At 34.8% G+C, this 22,106-nt stretch overlaps 1 protein-coding gene across 3 annotated transcripts; it reads right to left on the bottom strand.

Moving 5' to 3' along the window:
- Positions 1 to 904: 904 nt before the first annotated feature.
- CYCH;1 (cyclin H;1) lies at positions 905 to 5,329 on the bottom strand. 3 transcript variants are annotated; one of them, XM_078575794.1, is made up of 13 exons: positions 5,177 to 5,329; positions 4,546 to 4,596; positions 4,414 to 4,453; positions 4,171 to 4,289; positions 4,013 to 4,086; positions 3,302 to 3,422; positions 3,161 to 3,238; positions 3,039 to 3,080; positions 2,882 to 2,959; positions 2,734 to 2,792; positions 1,437 to 1,521; positions 1,250 to 1,338; positions 905 to 1,122 (listed from the first exon to the last, which is right to left on the bottom strand). In XM_078575794.1, exons 1-13 carry the CDS (start codon positions 5,234 to 5,236, stop codon positions 1,047 to 1,049), a joined length of 972 nt encoding a protein of 323 aa, XP_078431920.1. In that variant the 5' UTR covers positions 5,237 to 5,329; the 3' UTR covers positions 905 to 1,046. The 3 variants fall into 3 exon arrangements, with proteins under 3 accessions (XP_078431920.1, XP_078431921.1, XP_078431923.1); XM_078575795.1 differs by having other exon boundaries at positions 3,161 to 3,229; XM_078575797.1 differs by lacking the exons at positions 4,546 to 4,596; positions 5,177 to 5,329 and having other exon boundaries at positions 4,363 to 4,450.
- Between the last annotated feature and the right edge of the window lie 16,777 nt (positions 5,330 to 22,106).

Below are 22,106 nucleotides of genomic sequence, written 5' to 3'. Positions count from 1 at the left end.
CACTTCCTGCCTCTCTCTCTCTATCTCTATAAATCTATCCACCTTTATCATCATCTTAATATCTTTATATCTTCGACCTCTAATCTCAATCTTTCTCCATTTAGCGAAGTGAGCTAATCAGAGTATATTGATGGGAAGAGGAGACATATCTCTCTCTCTCTCTCTCTCTCTACCCCCCTCACTAACTCTATTTTTGTATATATATACTGACTCCCCTCTATTTTCTAACTCTCTCTCTATCGATCGATCTATCTCTCTACCTATGTATATCTCTCTCATCTATCTATCTACATCAGTTTCCACATCTAGCTCCCCAATTCACTTGTGGGGAGAACAGATTATGGACTTGGGGTATGACAAGAGTTCTAATAATATTGTTCTGGACGGTTTAAACTAGTTCAATTTGCCTCTCCAGAAAATCATGAAACGGCAGCAAGACCCGCGTGATAGTCATAAAAAAATATAAAAAAACTTTCTTTCTTACAGCTCGGAATGATTTAACTGGATTGATGAGATCATATTTTCAATTACCACACGTCACCATCGTATGACGGTTCTTGAGAGAGAAGAATCACATTCTTTCTCCCTCTCCCTCTCTCTCTTCTCAGGACATGTCATCAAAACAGAGAATTTCTGACATTAAGCTAAAATTATCTATTCTTATATTCTCTAAAATAAAAAGAAATATATTAAAAGAAACGTTCAAAAGAGGGTGAGATGTATCAAATTGTAGCAGATCAACGGATTTTCTTTCAAAAAGGTCATCACCGAGTTAAGGAGATAATTATTCACTTGCACTGATTATTAAAAGTGAAATTGATGTCAAAACTGCATATCAACCCAACAATTATGACAGAAAAAATAAATATATTTTGTGAAATATTGTATTTAAAGTCAAAAGCCATTACCAATCAACTCTTAATTTTTTACATCTTTTTGTGGGGATCATCTCTCAAGCTTATCAACTGGTAAACACCGGGCCATTAGTAATTGTCATAATAATCACAATCATCATGAAAAAAATAAAAAGTCAATAGAGGACAGAATTACACTGGAGGTGCTGCATGCGTCTCCACAGCCAACTTCCTAGACTTATGTTTTGATCTCTTCTCTCTTTTCTTCCTGCAAAACCCCATTTCCCAGATCATTATCACCAAAATTCAATAAATGAAAGAGCAATAGGTTAACTTTCTTAGTTTTTTCTTTTAATTCGGCGTACTCGTATATTTGTATATTATTGTTTACTTACTCATCAAGTGAGCCAGGATCCAAGCAGCTTTTCAGCTTCCTGTCGATGTACTTCATGTCGTGGGTCGTGGGGACGTGTAGCGTGTTCACCTGCAGCACGAGATTGCGCCAAAATAAGTAATTTATATTGTAAATCTTGTGTATCTTGTAAATCTTGTAATTTATATCGTAATTTAGATTAAGATCACCAAGGCGGAGATGGCCTCGATCGGTTCTATGAGTTCCTGAGCGCCATGTGGCAAGCTCCGGCGAGATGCTAAGTCTTCCAAGTACCTGAAGTTGTTATCATCTTGAGATGCTAAATCTTGTCATCTTGAGGATACTCAGAATGAAGGGGCAATACGACAAAAAAGAGGGGCATATAGGAAAATATACAAAGAACGAGGCAAGAATGAATTGGAGAGAGAAGATATTTATAATTGGAGAAAGCGAGGGGGAATAGAGGAAAAAAGAGAGGTTAAGGGAGCAAAAACAGATGACAAATAAGACATACATAGAATACGACAGAATAGAAAAGAAATAAGATAAAGAGCAGGCACAGAAGAGAAAATTAGAAAGCGAGAGGGACAAAATAGAAAAAATAGAGAGATACTTACGCAGGGACATGAGAAAGAAGAGGGAGAGAGACAGCAGGCACATAACAGAAAGAATATAGAGATAGAGCAAAAAAGAGGGACAGAAGAGGAAGAAAAGATAGATAGAGAAAGCAGGGACAGATAGAAAAATAGAGTAGGAATAGATGATAGAGAATCGAGAGAGAGAGAGAAGAGAGATAGACTGAAGGGACAAAAAAAGAATAGAGAAAATAGAGAGACAGAGAGAGAAAGAGAGAGACTACAGGGACAGAAAAGAAAGAATAGACAAAAGAGAGAGATACATATAATACAGGGACAGAAAAGAAAGAACTGACAAAAGATAGTGAGAAAGAGACGGATAGACTTCAGGGACGGAAAATAAATAATGGAGAAAAGAGAGAGCAAGAGGGAAGAGAGAGAGAGATACTACAGGGCAGAAGAGAAAGAATAGAGACAGAGAGCATCAGCATAAGAGATACAACGAGAAATGGAAGGAATTGGGGGAAAGAAGAGGGATCAAGAGCGCAAAGAAACGAAAAAACGAGAGAGTAGGAACACGAGATAAAAGGGGGGGGAGAGAGGACAGGGATAGAAAAGAAATACTAGAAAGAGAGAGACTGCTAAGAATAGCAGGAATAGAGAAAGAGGAGAGAGAGAGAGAGAGCACGGGCAGGAGAGGAGGAAAGAAAGAGAGATACACATAATAATAGAGAGAACCTGAATCAAAGAGGGACAAAAGAGCGTGATAGAGAAACCGGGGAAGTGGGGAATGGAAAGAAGTAAAAGAGCAAGACAGGAAGTGAGGAATGAAGAGAATAACAAGAGAGAGAAATAGAAAGACCAGCAACCAATGAGAAAAAAGAGAGAAATATATAGTGCAAGAGTAGAATCAATAGAAAAGGTCCTCAACCTTTCAAAATCTACCACCCTGTGCAGCTGATTTGACTTGTGCAGAGAAGCCAAGGCTAGCTGAGGGAATGAAAATGAAAGTCAAGGAAAAATAAGCCATTGAAACTAAAAGAATTAGAGAGAGCCTTCTGGCAAGAGATAAAAAATACCAGCCCAGGAGGAAAAAGAAGAGGAGCATCAGTCAACATAATCATATCAGCCACCGATATAGCAGAATCTTTCATCTCCTGAAAAAGTAATTTAAAATTCTTTAAATCAAGCATAATGAATACAAATATTACTCTTTATAAGGTTTTCAGTCACGACCTTGAACATTTCTAACTGACTGTCGGTAGCTCCAAAAAAGTTCTAAAAAGGGTTGAGAAAACAGAAAAAAGAAGGGTAAGACAAAGAAGATATAGAGTTAGTAGCTACAGTCTGTAACTTACCTCCATATCAACAACAAAGCCCTCAATGGATCTATAAGGCGCATAGACAATAAGGTCAAATCCCAAGCCCTGAAAATTCTTCGAAAATGACAAAAATAGAAAAGAATAATCTAAGACAGAATTGGGAATTACCTAACTCACCTGAAAAACAGTCATTTCATTGTCCAGAATAACTTGATGGTCTTGCTCAATCCCCTTACCAAGTTCTTCGGCCGACACATGGCTTTCTTCGATCTTGCAGGATGCATAAACGCAAGTAAGCCTGCGGATGAATGCTGAATTTAGTCAATTTTTAGACAAAAAAAACAACTTAAATATATAGGATATTGATCGAACCCAAGGATAGTCCGCATTGCAGAATGACCTTGGACGGCTAGAGATTAAGAGGGGAATTTATACCCGACAAAGAAGGAAGTATTAAAACGGACCCAAAGTAACGCTTGATAAGCTACATAAAATTGGAAATCTTATTATCAAGAAGAATACAAACACAACGAAGACATACATCATGTGCATTGTGTGATGCTTGATAAGCTTCATAAAATTACAAATCTAATTATAAACAAAAATAAAAACACAAGAAAGACAAATATTATGTGCTTCGGGTGATGCTTGATAGGCTCAATAAAGTTACAAGTCTTATAATGAAGAAGTATACAAACACAACAAAGACGTGCAATGCCCTTTGATAAACTTGGGGTGACGGTTGATAAACTTCGTCAAATTAAAATTCTTCCTACCACAGGAATAAAAATACAATAAAGACATGCATTATATTCTTTAGGTGATGCTTGATAAGCATCATAAAATTATAATTTCACAATCAAGAACAAACAACAGACAATGACATACATTATGTGCTTTGGATGATGCTCCATCACGGACCAATGCAAGTAAAATCTCTTGAAGTAGATGATAGCTGTCGCCTGGCTAAACCAACATCACTAAGTTTTTTTTTTCTTTTGAAAGCAAAATCGAAGATGCACGTCTGGCGTTACAAATCAGCATACCTGAATTTTGTGCGGAAACTTAAACGCAGAACATACTTCTTGAATCTTTTTCTCGTAAAATATCCGCATCAGCCTCTCTTCTTCACAGTTTAGAGACTTGGAACGAGACTGACGCCCACCTTACAGACATTTCTTCCGCATCAATATTTGGTAAAAAGAAAATAATAATAAATAGGGTGATAAATTTCATACCACAGCAAGAAAAACGGTCAGATGATCAGGAGTTTGTAAGTTCGCACTTACCATTTTCTTTAGTGCCTTCCTCCAATCTTTTTTCACCGTTCTATGAAGAAAACCAACCGAAAAGATCGAAACAAACAAATTAAAGGTGAGTGGAGATGAAATTAACATGAAAAATTGTTTTGCTGTGGAAACCTGAACAAGCGCTCTTTTTGCTCGGTCATTCGCAGATTGATACCTCTCCGCCTTCGATTAGAATTAAAAAAGAAAGAATAAATTATCGCAGATTGAGCCATTCAAAAGGTTTAACAAAGTTTTGTATGATGAATAGAATAGGCCTCTTCAATGTCGTTGATCCTCAAAACTCATTAAGATCCCAATCGCCGATGATAAATGGCCAGTATCTATGATATGCATCGGAAGGCCGTATTCAAGCCAATATACAAACACGGGAATAAATGGAAAAAAGTTGTTATATATGCGCCAAATAACAAACCCGCCTGAGATTCACAAAATCCTCAATGCCAATAAAAGAGGGGTTATCCGCTGCCGTTCGACCTCATCAATGTTATTGATCACGAAAAAAAACCATTAAGAAATCGCGAACAGGTCATTAATGACCAGTATCTACGAATGCATTGAAAAGTAGTATGATCAACAATCGATGCATAATCCCAAGTCTAGTCTAGTTTATTTCAGTACCCTAAAACGATCCAGCGGAAAGACTAAATCTTTCTAAGTGACACCCCTTTCGGAAAAAATCGGAAGAAAAGCGGGTCAAATCAAACGAAAGATGAGCAGAGAAATCGAAACTGGAGGAGCTTACAAGGTCCTGAGGAGTGAGAATCCACTTGGCACGGTGAGTTGACGTCTGAAAATCAGCCATGGTTCGGAGTAGACGTTTGCTAAGAACCCGTGCCACGCGAGGAAATTATGAAGAATTTGCAACTTGTGGGCGGCGGGAAGAAGTTTTATGCCTTTCTTCTATATTTCTACCCTCTATTGCCCAATATTTATAAAATACTAAACATATCTCAATATTTCTAAGTGAATTAAAACTCTTATGTAACAGTAGACATGGTTGATCTGTTCTGTTCGTTTAGAACGAACAAAAATCGCTCAAAATAACCGCACAGGCCTTGTTCTTTGTTCTGTACTTTTTTATTTTCAAGAACGAACAAAATTTGCACAGTCGAACAAAATTCAAACATTCGAACAAAACTAGAACAAAATTCACACAAAGCGAACAAAAGAACCGCACACGGGTCTGTGCGGTGTTTTGTTCGAATTTGTTTTTGTTCGTTGGAAAAAACGAACAGAACGAACAATTAGCACAAATTCGCACAAAAAGAACCGAACGACCACGTCTATGTAATAGCAGGGATTGGATGTTCGTAGTTTGGTGTTGTGTTCGTCAAAGAACAAACAACAAAAAAAGTTGTTTGTGTTCGTGTTTGGGTTGTTAATGTTCATTTGCAAATCTTCGTGAATGACCTGCTGTTTGTCAAATTTTGTCGGAAAAGTTTTAATAAGTTTTGGATGACTCTTGTCGTTCGTGTTTAGCTCTATTTCACCTACATTTTTATCTCCAGCCATATATTTGCGAACAGTTCATCTATTTGCAAAAACTTTGCGACTATTTTTTTCCTTGGATTTCCATCTTTTTGTTTATGTTCATTGAAAGAAATATTTGTTTGCTATAATTCCTGTGTCATATCTATAATGAGGTCCATGAATGCATGCAATGACCTAGTGAATTGTGATGAGATAACAATATAGTGATAACTAATCTTTAAACATGTGCTCTAAATATTCCTATTTGATAGATAGTGAAGATGGAAATCAATCATACAGATATAATAACACTATCTGATACTATTTATAATCACCATTCAATAACACAACATCAAGCATGATGGTGAGAATATGTCATTTATCATTTTCTGGATTCTCAAAGAGTTTGCACTACGTCCCAAGTTCAACAAATAAAAATTAAAAAATTCAGCCTTCTAAGGCAGACCTAGATTTTATAGCGATCATCTGCTCATGCAGGTCTATATTGTGACCATTGATAACACCTTTGTCAATAAGAGGATACAATTAGAAGCCACGAACAAGATAAAGGAAGTCAACCCAATGTCAAGAGATATGTACCATGTATTGTGCACATCTTCAACTTCATCGTCTACACAACATTTAAAAGCTTCTCTATTCCTTTGACCCACACAATATGCCCAAGGGAGGCAACATGAGTAGCTGATCAGTTTGACATTGATGAAGAGAACTTGCATGGGGAAGAAGTATTAATGGTTTATGACACTAATTTATTACGATGTTTACTCTCATTGGGAGATGTAGTGGTGAAGGTGTAGATGTTAATGCATGACATTCAACGCTCCATTCAGCATGAAGATGGCCCTGATGTTGATAATGGTAACAATATGATCATGTTGGACTGTCTGACATGTTGGAAAAACACATATAATATGCTATTTTCTACTGTAATAACCATGATGTCATTGACAAAGTTTTGAATATTTTTGGGATGAAAGGGAGGTCAACAAAGATGTTGATTGATGAGTGGGAGTTGGTGAAAGAGTTTTATTGCATTCTTGCACGATTTTATATTTCAATTGATCATGTGAGTCTGACAAATACTCCAGCCATATGTAATGTCAATTTTATCATCGAAAGTCTCCTAGAGCACATGGACGGTATTATCACACAAAGCCAAGAGGAATTAATTTTCTCATGTGTGAGGCTTTTCTATGGAGATTTCTCCAACATGGCTCTCTAATGAAAGGCAATGCAATACTAGTTGGTGCAATATGCAGGCCTCTTGTGGGTGAATGAAGCAATCACTACAACGACATTACTGGACCCATTGCATAAAGGCTCCATGCTCATTAAGAGGGTCAGAATAGGCCCAAAGCAAGAAAGTTGGATTCTTCGCTACAGAGTATTATGCAAAAAGTTCATTGTGCCCCAACTTCCACAATGCTGGTTAAGGAAGATTTCATCCATATCGAAGGAGCTTTCATGCCACTCTCTTGGTGGGCCACAAAAGGGGAGAAATGATTCCCTCACTTGACTCTGTTATAAGAGAATTAATATCCATTTGTGCAACGATTATTCTTGCAGAATGAAAGTTCTATGTGGGACAAGCTATCATCACGTACAGGAGAGCACACTTATCCATAATTAGCATGGAAGCACTGGTAAAATGGAATAACAACTGCTGGTAAATCACACCAATGTGGACTCCAATGGTGAAGATGATAAAAATGAGGTGGTTGCATCATGGCGAGGTTTACTTTCTAACAAGCCTAGCCTTGTGTTAAAATTTTTAATAGCTGTCATATTTTCTTTATCATCCTTGAATATGCAAATGATGACCAAGAAAATCGGTTTTGATGGACTAGTCTCTTAATCATAAAACATCAACCACAATAGTGGAGGGCGTAGCAATAGAACAAATAATAGGGAAGAAACATTTATTTTGCCAATAATTTTTCTCAAAATTCACTATTATGATGATGGATTGTACTTCTACTTTTACTTCTCCAACCAAAGATTCTTGGTCAAGGAATAAACTGAGCAAAATTACTAAATTATTGAGTGAGTGAGTTAATTGGGTATACCTACTCAATCATTAAGTGTGGGAAACAGTTGGGTAAAATGAATAAATTAACAAGCCAATGAATCAATTTGATAAAATTAGAAACTTACATGTGAAGGAACCAGTTGGGTGAAATCACTGAATTAACAAATGAATGAATCAGTTTATAAAATTAAAAATTTACAAGTGAATGAATCAATTGGTAAAACTAATAAATTATGAAGTGAATGAATTAATTAGGTAAAATTTTAAATTAAGGAACTACTATTGTGTCCAGCATTTAATGAATACTAATGCATACAATAAATTCATTCACTTGATATTAGTGAATCGTTACTTTTTTGATATATGCTAACATTTGTAAAGGTTTCGTTTAGTTGATATTTATTAATCATTAATATTAAGTAAACACTAACATGGAATTAATTCGTTCACTTGATAATTATCAATCATTAGTTTTTATAATAAAAATATGTGTATTCCTAATGAACAAGACATATCCATAGATCAATTATTTTTATCTTATTAACAATATTAAGATGATGATAACAAGAATGGGATGGACTACATAAATAGAAATATAAACAATCAAATAATATATAGTGATTTCACATATAATAATACTATGATTTATGTGATGAACATAGTAATAGTTCTATGATTTTAGTTATGACATGGGCCGGCACATGTGATAACACCCTAAATTCTGTCTTTATTTCATGTTATTAGCACAGTTTTATGCATTTAAAAAGCTTAAAATGGGGGTGTTATCATATATTTACATGAAAATAGTGTTTTCAAGTGATTTCTGATTATTCCCTGATTTTCTGTTAATTCTATGAATTTTAAAGGATTTATTGAAGCTTGAAATATCCATTTTTGAACAAAAATGGCAAATTTAATATTTAATTTCAACATTTATCAGCATGGGGATGAATCATTGAATTTTCTAGAATTTTTTACGAATTTTTAGGATTTTTCTGAGATTTATTTGATAAGTAAATGTATTTATTCTAAGGAAAAAAGGAATATTTATAAGAGAAAAAAGAGTATTTTATCATTTTCGAACTTTGAAGGGCCTTTTTGCAAAGTTTTGTTGCAAAAAGACCCTGAAAACAGCTCTCGGTCGCCACTACAGGCGTAAAGATGTAATTTAAAATCTTATAGGGTTTTCTTACAATTACATTATTTATTGTTTTAATGTTTTAGAAGAAAAGCGGAGGAGAGAGAACGCGGGGAGGACAGATACACAAATACTTTTTGGGCCGCATTCATTTACAATTTTTTATTTTATAAAGGGCTTCGTCAGAAAAAGAGCAAGGAATCTGCCGCGTGTAGACGTGGCGCTTTCATGGCCGTCGGATGAGAATCCGACGGGGCGTGAAGAGGGAGAAGCTCCGGGAGGTAAGTTCACCGCCCGTGCGGCGCATGCGAAGCGCACGCACGGGCGGTGATGTGGCGCACGCGGATTCATCCGTGCGGTTAAAAAACCACGCGCCACGTGCAAGCTAAATGTATACGGATAGTCCGACCCGCCTTTTCTGTTTATTTTTATTTCTTTTCGCAGGGGGTACGTGGCGCAACGTGGAGACGGCCGCCTGGAGAAGTTGAAACGCCGCTGCCAATAGAAAAAGAACACGTCAGCGAGCGGTTAACAAGGAAAAAAATTAAATAAATGAATTTAATCCAAGGGCTAATATTGGTTTAAATTCATTTATTCATAACTTTCAATCCAGAAGTCCGATTGAGATGATTTTTTATGGGTTTGCTCGTCTTGATCCCCTCTTTCTATCTGTATGGTTGGATTATTGAGATCAAGACTGCATTGATAGATAAATTTTAATTACTCATTAGGGGTAAAATGGTAATTTTTGCCATTTTACCTAGGTATAAAAGCCAAATTTCGAGAGGGAGGGGTCATTCTTGATGGTGCTCTATCATAGCTGCAAGACAGAGAGGAACTCTAGCTTGGATCAACCTATCTGGTACCATTTTGCTTTTTTGTATTTGAACTTTTAGTGTATTTTGGATGTTGTTTTAGTGAAATTTCTTCTTCATTCTTCTTGATCTTGGTATGAAATTCTAAACCGCTAGGCTTGAGCAAAACGTACAAGCCCTTACTGATATTGAGAGGAGAGATTGAGAGATTTACCTAGCTATTCCGAATGCACGTTAGAAAACTATAAAAAAAAAAGATTTAATTTTTAGGAGATTAAATTACCCCCATTTTATTTCTGAATTATTAAACTTACAAAACCAACCCAACTCAAACCAAAACTTCCTTCTAAACCTCTCTAATTGACCTCTTTGACCCTTTTATTTGGATCAAAGAAGCCAATTTAGAGCTCCCTATTTCTTCTATTCATCTCATCTCTTCTACCCCGCTTTCTAAACTTCTCTTCTAATTAGGGTGGGTTGATCCTCATTGAAGATCAAATTCACTCTAATTAGGGTTAAACTACCAAGAAGATCATCTAATCGAATTCCTTACTAGCTTCCCTTGGACGACACTCGTACTTATCGCTACACATCTTAAGTAGAGTTTTTATAAATTTTATTGCATAAGCCAAAATTTACAACGACAAGGGCTAAAAACTGCATAATTTCTACTCCTATTTTTGGCTTATCAACATGCTAGTATGGTCAAATCCAAATGCATTAGTTTTATCAAAAATATGTGTCTTTAGCCCTTCAATTATAGAGTTAATTAATTTGAAATCATTTAAAAATAATATAATTAATTTTTAAACTTGAAATTATTAATCATGAATTTTTTAATACAAAACCCATTATTGCTAGTGAACACAACATATAGATATATCACTTACATTTAGCTTAATTATGTTCTGTAGACAATGATAATGAGCTCGGGATAGGTCATATTTATAAGAAACATAGAGTAAAATAAAGAATTTTGTATACTATGTTTTAGTATGTGTTACTTTGTACTATAGTATTAAAATTCGTAGGCAGGTTTTGAGCCAAAAGCAGCTTATGACAAAGGGAAGTCAAAACCCAAAATCAAGGTCAATAGTGGACTCAAGATCCACCCCAACACAAACTTCGGATGTATGATGCACATCTAATTCACCTATGTATATTATCATAGGCAGTAGTCTTTTAGTTTCATAAGATTATAAATTCAAAGGTTTTTTGCAAACCACAATTGTCAATTGTTCCATTTGGGGTGGCATGGCACACCGCAAGAAAAAGCAACTGACATATAGATGTCGTATATTGATATATGGATATCAAAGGTGGTATGATATTTGATATCTGATATCGGTATATCAGATTCTGATATCTGGTTTCTAGTATCTGTGGCATCCTAAAGTGGATCATATTCATCCTGATATTTAATATCCATTTGATATCTAGTATCTGAAACCGCCTCGATTTCATCCAGATGTCAAATATAGGTTGTCTGATATTGAATAGTGGACAGATATTGGATGAACAAAGACTAGTGACATATTGGCATAATTCAAAAAAATAATCTGACAAAAAATGTTCTAATTCAAAAAATTAATCTCTCTTTGGATATATTGTCAAAATTTTAATTAGGTGTACTCTAAATTAAAAAATTATTTCATAGGAATATGATTGTAGAAAATTCTATAAAGATATCTGAAAATGTAAAAAATATCAGAGTCTCATTTTAGAATATAGTAAATCATGTTAAAATTTTTGGGTTCTAGAGGCCTTGCCATGGATGAACAAAACAAAACGATTCACAACAAAAGACTTTTGCAAATCGAACGGCATCAACAAAACCATTGAAACGAAGTACCTTTACACATATCACATCTCTGATTTCTTGGATCTTGGAGCGAGCCGAGTCGAGCTACCCAAATGGGCAGCCTCTACATGTATCCACGCGATCCTCGGTATGTCGGATCTCCTCCTTCTCATTGACGAGCCTTGTTCTTTCTCCTTCGGTGTCGTTACGTCGTCCCGATCAGATCGGGGATGGAGAAGGGTGTGGGGAGAAGGGAGAAGAAGGGGAAAGGACCATGAACAATTCTGGCCTGGGTGAATTTCATTTTGGGCCTTCCTTTATTTATACTCAGTGGATATTTTTTGTAAAAACCCCAAAACTTAAGTATATCTTTCGACGTCCAAAAGCCCCTTTTGCGTGTGACCCTCTAAGCCCATGTATCTGTCTAGTTAACGACTTCAGTGGCCCCATAACCTTTATTGGCCTTTTTAAATTAATTAAATACATCATCATATAGATTAATTAATGTCGGATCGATTTAACCGAATTGATAGGTCAAGTCTCCAACACGTAGGGTGCCAAGCTACACTTCGTGTCCTAGAAGATACAAAAGCGTGTGTATCGACTCACTCATGGAACCTGTTCGTCATCAATTACCGTGTATGTATAATCCCTTCTCTACTTGACGCTCCTTGAACGACTTTGGGTATGGTCAACTGTCAAACCCTAATCGGTCATCTGAGTTAGTACTGATGCATTTGGAAATCATCGAAGAACTCTTCTCCGATATTTCACTGCTTTGGCCAAGGACTTCATTGTATCCTCTTCCTTACGCTGTCACCTCTTATACTGTACCCGTTTTGACCACTCAATCGTCTTTGTGAACTTCTTGACGTACCCAAACTAAGACTGTTTAGAATCCCATGATTAGAGACTCGTTGGCCATAACCAAAGTACAACCGTCCTTCCTTAAGACGTCTTTGGTGTCTCAAGTCTAAGGACCACTTATACAATCGTGACGTGAATCAACCTAATTGACAGTTTGGTATAATACCATTCAGGGATTCGTAGGGATCAATTCAGTGAACTCTTTCCACTAAAGAGCACCCACTATCTATCCTTAGTGTCTCCACACTAATGGCTACGGGAATGGCCATACTCATCATATGAGTGAGACTAGATAGTGATATTCTATCCGGATACTTTGATGTCCTCTCGCTTATCCTTTGAATAGGAATGTTTAGAACACATGCTTAATTACTACTGATCTCGGTATTACGGTCTCATTATAATTCACTAAGTCCAATCATGTATTCATGGAATTCATTATAAGGATCACAAGTGAACTATAATGAATATGTTATATTAATGAACATGGAACAATATGTGGAATGTGTGATTGGCTTGCCGGGCAAATATATTTCCATAAAAAATCAAGAACACAAACTTATTATTATTTTCATTCAATATACCTGGAAAATTCATGATGTTAATCTAATAATTAGCAGATTTCTAAGATTACATGATGATCAAGGAGACTTGCAGCTGCATGAGAGCCCCCACTTCCCTTTTGCCCTATTACTTGTAACAATGAGTTGCACCACAAAACTTTATGGATCTCAAAAAAGTTCTTTCTTTCACTCAACCTACCAATGTAGGAGAAATTCAGAGATTTTTTTAACTTGGATACATGGGCCTACTTACAGATCTAAGGGTATGGAAGAGAAGAGAGAGAGCAACTGTCAAAATTTCAGCCCAATTTTGTTTGTATTGTCAAATATTGCATTGTGAAGCTGGACAATTTTAAGATGTTGATTTTTGTCTTCATTGATCCACATTTTAGATCTCCAGAGTGTTATGGAATCCTTTGATTTACCTAAGATTTTTATCTAATTTTGGATCACAATCTGACATGTGTCAAGCCCCCGTTTGGCTCATTCCCATTACCTAATGTTGACCTACCTATTCCACCAAAAGAACATTGCCATTGCCTAATGTAAACCTACCTATTCCACCAAAAAGCATTTTATTACAACAATTACACATTTAAGGCCATTTAAATGACCTAGCCTTGTCATGGAGACACCTTGTACAGTAAAAAACATATGTTAGCTCATGAGTTCCCCATTATTCCACCTTTTAAAATGATAATCATGGTTAATCGTTTTAAGAACTAAATGAAATTTTAGTTTCATCAAACAAAGGATTGAATCCCTAAGGAGAAACTATTGAATAATTAAAATTAAAATTCAATATCTTAGGATTTTAATCTCTCCTGGAATGAAATATCATTTAATGAAATCAAACTGGTGACGATTGATAGTGCTGGCACTAATGGAGTTAGTGAATGTATTTTATCTACACTGATTGTGATGGAGACGGATGCAAATACAGGCCAAAAAGCTGCAAAGTGGGCAAATGATACATACTTTTTCCAACAACGATGGGAATAGAGATGGAGGAGGATACACTCAGACGAATAGAGGAGTATGTGGTAGCACACGTGATGAAAAAGATAAAGATGGCAAAAATCTAGGGTATCAACAGCGAAACAAATGAAAAAGATAAAGATGTGAGTTTGAAAAGGCAAAGATCGCACAAAGCCCATTGTCACATGGCCAAGGAGCCCAGTTGTGCTTCCTCTTCACAAATCTTAATCATAATGTCACTCCTTTGATATTTTACTCTTGGAATGTGAGAACAGAACCAAATGAGATTTTGAGTGAGAAAATCACTCTACTAATCATAATTAGGAACAAAACCTAAGGGTGTCTTTTAACAAAGATCGGGGGGCCATCTATTTATAGATCCAAGACCATGGATAAATAGAAGATGTTAGTATGTGTCTACCCTTTAAATTTTAGCCCAAAACACCTGGATTGTTAGATATCTGCATTTGAAGTTTAAGAAATCATAGCTATCAATATTTTCTGTCTCCTGGTAGTGAACCCACATTGTGCCATAAACTAGTTAGATTTCCTGAAGTTTTCACGCTATAACTTTCATTTTATTGCATTTCCAATCATGTGCTGACAACATTTTCTCAATTTATGTGAAAATTTGCAAATGGTTGCATTGATTTTTTCCCTTTGAACATCAAGCCCAGCGAATAGCCACAATATGAACCTTCAAAACAGAAAAGAAAGATAACAATGTTGCAATTTTTGTACCTTTTTATTTTCCATTAAATCTTGCTATGATATGTTGACATGCACAGTTCAGGAAAAAATATAGAAAAGGGATTATAGTGCATTTAATACAAAAGGGAGTCTATTTTTTCTATCAGCCATGTTTCAACATAGGTGAGCAAGAAATCATAAAATATTGTAAATAAAATAGCACTAGAATCGTTGGTCATAGCCAATGATTAGTTAATTCAAATCATTTGCTGCTGCTAATAATTGGACGATGCCATTCATTTGATGTAATCCATCAAATCAAGTTGTGTCACATGGCAGAGAACTTTAATTAAATAAGATAACCTTTCTGAAACCCTTAAAATTATTGAAATATATCCATAAATATATATACTGACATGTAATATTATTTCTTTACGAATTTAACATAATACAATAAGATGTCACAAAATCTAAACAAATCAGGATATTGTTATAAAAAATAATGAAGCCCTAATATTAATTAAATCTTATATTAAATGAAACTTATTTTATTAAATGAAACTGATGTCGAAAATTCTGTTAAAATATAATATGTCATTTAATTTTAAAATCAAATTTTAATACCATAAAATTGATAAAATGAAATTTTAATACCATAAAATTAATAAAATCAAATTTCAATACCATAAAATTAATAAAATCAAATTTTAATACCATAAAATTAAGAAAATCAAATTTTAATTTTAAAATGTGATATTTCATTTTACGCTTTAATACCATGCATTTATGATCATTTTAATGAAACTCAGAACATAAAATACATGAAATTCACACAAAAGTAATATGTTATTTTAGGATTATCAGCCACTAGTGCTAGTACCTGTCAATGAGGGCCATGGATAGTAGATGATAATGCTTGGTTGTTAGGTAGGCCCACGGGCATACTACTGACTTGGTTAGTTAGAGGATTGAGCCAGGGGAATGACATACATGGTAATTACTAGAAATTTTGGCTTTGATTGACATGATCCAAAATCAATTATGCAGCAAAATATCAAATCAAAGATTGATATGAAAATAAAAGTACTGAAAGAACCAAAAATAACCTTTGGACAGACTCTATTGTTTCTTGGTTCCTTGAATGAAAATCTTTAAGTCATGACGTATCCACATTATCTTTGAAGTTCTGGATCTCTTCTTTTTTGTAAACTCAACTTTTGGAAATCCAATTTCCTCTCCATCTTGTATTAACCAGAAGCAACATGCAAGAGAATAAAGATGATGCCATTCAAACTGACTTGCATGGGTATCAAATGAGGGTGCCCCACCTCTATTTATATGGTCCAGAAAAAAACCATTTAAGTTCCCATGAAATTTTTACATCTGTCTCCATCTCTAGGAACATTTAATAAAATTCCCCAAAACTTAGAATATATCCATGAATGTCCAAAAACTTTCTGTATGTGACCCTCTTGGGCTGACAAGAATGCAACCAAAATCTTCTCTATCTCAGTAGAATTACAACAAAAAATTAATTGTAACATTGAGTGGAGGTTGAATCCACAAGTCATTCATCTAGAAATAAGATGGAAACAAGATTCCAAATGAGCCCAAGATCAATCAAATCATATGTAAAGGAAATATAGTGGAGAGATGTATGACAGAAAAGGTAATGCATGAGTAGAAAGAAAACGTGGTTAAACCCTAATTATTTAATTTAGACACTAAAACAAACCTTAAACTATGTCCTCACAGTAGATTTTTCATCCCTAACTCTAGATGCATCAAGTGATCAACCAATTTGTGCTAGACTGAGACTTTTGTTGATGAAATGCTCAACCGAAGTGAGAGATTCAAGGTAGAACTTTGTTTGAAATAATTCCTTATATTCAATGCAATAATGAGGAATTCTTGCTTGAGATGATGTCAAGAGCCAGGGATCATCTGTCTGCCAAGGGTGGATGAATGATACATCTGGAGCAAAAATGGTGGGGATTTCAAAAGAAAATGAGAAAGGGCATGAAAGGGGATTGCAGCCATTTCTGGCCATCTGATCATCCCTTTAAGGCGCACAACAACCAAGATTTGGTCACGTTAATCCCTTAAAGTGTAGGGGAGAGATAAAAGAAGATACAATTGTAAAAGAAGGAAAAGTCAAAATAAAAGTAAAGAATCATTAAAAATTTATCAGAAGTCAAGTAAATAAAAGTAAAGATAAAGAAATAAATAATAAAAATAAGAGAGGGAGAGAATGCACTCACAAGAGCCATTTGATCTAGGTGGAAATACCCAAATCATACCACATGACACAATACAGAAAACAGAAGAGAGAGAAATGTCAGAAGCTATTTGTGTGGTTCCATCTGGATTGGACCAGATCACACCATGTGTATTCCATTGTCAGAAAATCCAATGAACCCAGACCTCTGTTCTAACTATTCACCGCTGCCACATGTCTTGCAAAAGGTAAGTCACATTTAGTCCCATGTAGGCATGCCACATAGTGTGATGCCATGCAGACGTTACAGATTTTCCATGCAGGTATGTCACATAGACACGATGCATGTAGCTCATATTTAAATGTTTTTCCTTTAAAGTATCAAATATTAATTTAAAAAATCATTAAAAATGCCAGAAAATCCCTAAAGATAAATATTCATTTCTGCAGGTATATAAATCATTTTGGCATGGAATGTTTGCCCTTTTTTCTAATAGAATCTTATTTCTTATCAAATCACCTAAAGTATAAACAATTAGGAGGAATACTGATTATGAGCACTTAACCACAATCATTTCAACTTATTATATTAAACCAAGATCTTCTCTTCTTCATTCAAGCATACAAACGAATAAACTCAGTACAATATGATTAGTTTTAAATCTATGCACCTTACCTAAAAAAAGACAATACTTATTTATGCACAGATTAACCCTCAATAGATGCAAAATGGGCAAACACATGAACTGACATGACGAATGCATTTTTTCATGAAATAGCAAAAAAATCATCATATTACTAAGTTTAATGCATTAAAATCATCCAGTAATGATGATAATGAAACCACATATGGCACCTTATATTGGGAAATATATTAGTCTAGTTAATAGACTTGATGGATAAATAACATTTATTGGATACACCTTATTAGTTGATATATTACTTATAGATTAATTTATCAAGGATTGATTTAACCAATCTAATTGGTTAAGTTACTTGTGGATGGGGTAGCAAGCTACACCTTGTGCCATAGAAGATACAAAGGAGTATGTCAACTCTCTATGAAAATCTTTACCATCATCTGTTAACCTGATTGTATACTCCATCATTCATGATGGATCATTGATAGGTCCAAATTTAAGGTTTTAATGTCATTATTTTTATTCAGACTTAAAAAGAAATATTTATGAAAACTTTGTGCTTAAGTACTCTATAAAGAATATAGGGCAAGTAAGGGGTCGATCCACGGAGAGGCAAAAATTAAATTTTGGATTTTTTCTGAAGCTTAAAATGAAGGAAATGACTTTAAATATGAGAGATGCATTCTGAGATTTTCTGGTTTTTTAGTTAATTTATATAATTTTTCTGGTTTAAGTTCAAGAAGGAATACAAGGAAAAACGCTAAAAATATTTGACACTAAGTTTTCTAATTTAAATTAACACCAGAAATTGAGAGTAAATATTTTTTATAAGTTCTGGAATTTAATTTTCACCAAAAACCATTAGAAATATTAAAAACCAGAGTTAGAGATTTTTTATATTTTAAAATCACTAGATATTGATTAGTTTAATTTTTGGGGTTTTCCTATTTTTTAAAAATTTTAAATGCAGAAAATAATTTTTCCTAATTGTTTCTTATTTTTCTAATTTTTTATAATTTTTAAATGCAGAAAATGACAAAAATAGCTGTTCCGGTGATCGCCTGCGGTGGCGGTTGTGGAGCGGCGGCATAGTGCAGCGGAGGGGCGGTTTGGGCCTTTGGGTCAGCGGGCTCGATCTCGTCCTTGTAGGCGGCCTATTGGGTCAACCCAATCAGGTCAGCCCAATTAAGGCAGGACTTAACTGCTTTGGTTAAGTCCTTCACAATGAGCTCTTTTGCCTAGTAGGTGGAAGAGCGCTTATGCCACCCACACACTGCATGGCAGAGCACGAAGACGATAGTACAGGCAAAAAACTTGATTTTTCTTGCCCTAAATGATGTAATTCAAATGCAATTTTTTTGAAATGTTAAATGAATAATGTAGGAGGATCTAGAGAGAGATAAGAATTTAATTTAGAGAGAAATAAATGGGGTTTAGGGAGAGAAAATGATTGAAATGAAGAGCTAGATAGAGAAAATGAAGAGAGGCTGTAGGAGTTTGAGATAGAATTTGAAGGTTCAAGTGAAGGATATTTTTGTATGAAATTTTTATGGAATAAACTAGGGATATGGATGAAGATATAGAGATAAAAGAGTCGATTTTAGAGAGAGAACGTAGGGGAAACAAGAATTTAGAGTGAGGATGTGATGGTTTTAAAGGGGAAATGGATAGATAATGATTAAAAAATGGAAATCTAAGTTACTAAAACCTCAATGCAAGCTTAATTAGCCCTCAATGCTGCCTATCAAGTCTGGATACTTATATTTCACTAGGACTATGCATTTTATAATGCAAAAAAGAGTGAAATTAAGAGAAACTTTAATAAACTTACATCAAGCAGGTTGAACAACCTGGAATCGGAGAAAGAGACAGAGCAAGAGAGACATAAAAAAAGATGGAGTCTGAGAGAGAGAGAAAGATAGAGAGTGAAAGATAGATAGAGAGAAAAAACAGACAAGGAGATGGAGTCCAAGAGAGAGAGATGGACAGAGAGATGAAGCCCACGAGAGAAAGAGAGAGAGGGAGTATGAGAGAGAGATAAATGGACAAAGAGATGGAGTTTGAGAGAGAGTGAGAGAGATAGAGAGATGGAGTCTGAGATTAGAGACAGACAGAAAGATGGAGTCTAAGATAGAGAGAAAGAGAGAGCGTCAAGAGAGATAGAGAGAAAAAAAACAGACAAAGTGATGGAGTCCAAGAGAGAGAGATGGACGGCGAGATGAAGTCTGAGAGAGAAAGAGAGAGGAGTCTGAGAGAGATAATTGACATACTAGACTTAGAATTGGAAGGTTTAGGATATGATGACACATGATGATGCCATAAATGTGGAAATACAAGGAAATGATCAACTTACCATTGCTGTTTGCAGAAATAAATGTATGCATTGATGTTATTCATCTACGAGGTACCTGAGCCTTACTGTTGATGAGTTTCAACCCTTCCCTTCCAGTATTGCCAAGAGTCTCTCCAACATTCCTTGTGCTTCTGAGAGAATGCCATCCTTACCATTTGTCGAAGAACCGCTACTTTTTGCAGTATGTTACCGCATGCCACTCATCAGAGAACACACCATAGAACATTGTCATTCACCACTTTACATTTAACTTACTGGAGATCATTTCTGCTTTTCACTGTTGGTCATTGCTAACATGATTTCTCTCTTCCTCATATGGCCGACAGTTGCCAACTACATTACAATTTTTGGATGTTTTCTCTTTTTTTTACTCCATGTAAAGTTAAAGGATACTTGTTGGCCCAATGAAATGTTTTGCATAACAATCTGTAACTATTCATTAGAATCTGTGCATAGATGGCTTTAGTATTTTTTAAAGCCTCTTTGTTGAAGCTTTTATTGTCCATGACACATGTCAGTCCAATGGTGAACAAGTGGCATAACACCACATTTCCTTGAAGCTCTCACTGTAAACAATAGACCATGTACTTTGTATTTTACCAAATATTTATATTTAAACTGATGTATTTAAGGTCTCATAAATATCTCTATCCAATTTTCAGGGGTCAAATGATTGATGGATGCATAGCACCTCATGAAATTAGACTTTAACATGCTTTTTAAAATATATTTCATCAATATCCTCATAATTGCCTATTTATATTATCCTATAAATATATGTGGTAAGGTGTATATATCATGTGTAGTCCTTTCTTCTTGTATAGATACCTAAAGATATCAGTCGTAAACGGAGTCCATCCATCGCTAGTGGACATTATAGGTCATCAAAAAATTCTGAAAAAAATATTTTTATTGAATGAATTCCATTATAACTTTATGCTTATTTCTAATATACACATTTTCACCCATTTTTATGAATCATAGAACAATAATATTGTTTCTCTTACATAGTAAAAAAATGTCCATATATATTCAAAAAATCAAAATATTATTCATAGGATTTGACATTTTTCTGTTTTGACATATGGCATGACAAGGAAAGCAGACCCTAGGGACCATTTTGGGATGATAACATCACAATAAGAGTGTGCAAATAGTTTCTCTCTGGTGTAAAATTGTGTATATGGGGAGATATTGATGAATATATGGAGAGTCAGATGGAGGTATATATCATGAGACATATAAGGGATAAGCGATAAAGGAAACTGAGAGAGACTAGCTGAGATGATAACACATGATGTTCGTCCATGAAGGATTACCCTCCTGTAGTTATGCATGGAAAGAGAGATATATAACAGAGATTGATACCGGAACATATTTTAAATAAAAATACATTGTGAGTTTCTCATTGCATGACACTTTGTTATCATCATCATCATCATCAAGTTATCCGTCTATGTCTTCTATCAACACTTCCATCATTGTTAGAGGTCGAAAAAATCAACACAAAATAGACAGACAATGACTATCCCTAATGATGGCATTAGGGCAACTGAGTGAAAGTTTTTTCAATAAGCTAAGTAGAATTAAAATATTTTTATGGTGGTAACTGCCTCTGCACATCTAGATACATTATCTAATATCATTATATACATACCCAACAAATAATGATAAAGGAACCAACGGAAAATTACACAAATGTCATATACATCAAATTATGGAACGGGTTGACTAGGAAGTGATATCTCTTATTAGGTTAATACCATGAAATTCATAATTTTTTGCATGAAAAATTATATATATGTGGTGTCAAGCCTAAAATAATTAAATATATTTTTAGATTTTTCATATTTACTGGTACTTAAAGATTTTTTATGTCAACATAATCTTTAAGAATTTACTATTTAAGCCACAATATATTTTTCATCAATTTTTTGATGTTAATATTTAGGAAGATATTCATTTTTCAAGTTGTAATCTATATTTTTATGACTAATATTTTATTTCAATGGAATGCATTTCATATTTCTGGTCTAAGTATCATGTGTGGCCATTTGATTTGACGGAATGGTACCCATCAAGATTTTA

This window comes from Wolffia australiana, chromosome 5, assembly GCF_029677425.1.
Source record: "Wolffia australiana isolate 7733 chromosome 5, ASM2967742v1".
NCBI lineage: Eukaryota > Viridiplantae > Streptophyta > Magnoliopsida > Alismatales > Araceae > Wolffia > Wolffia australiana.
This window is presented reverse-complemented; position numbering and strand designations above follow the sequence as displayed.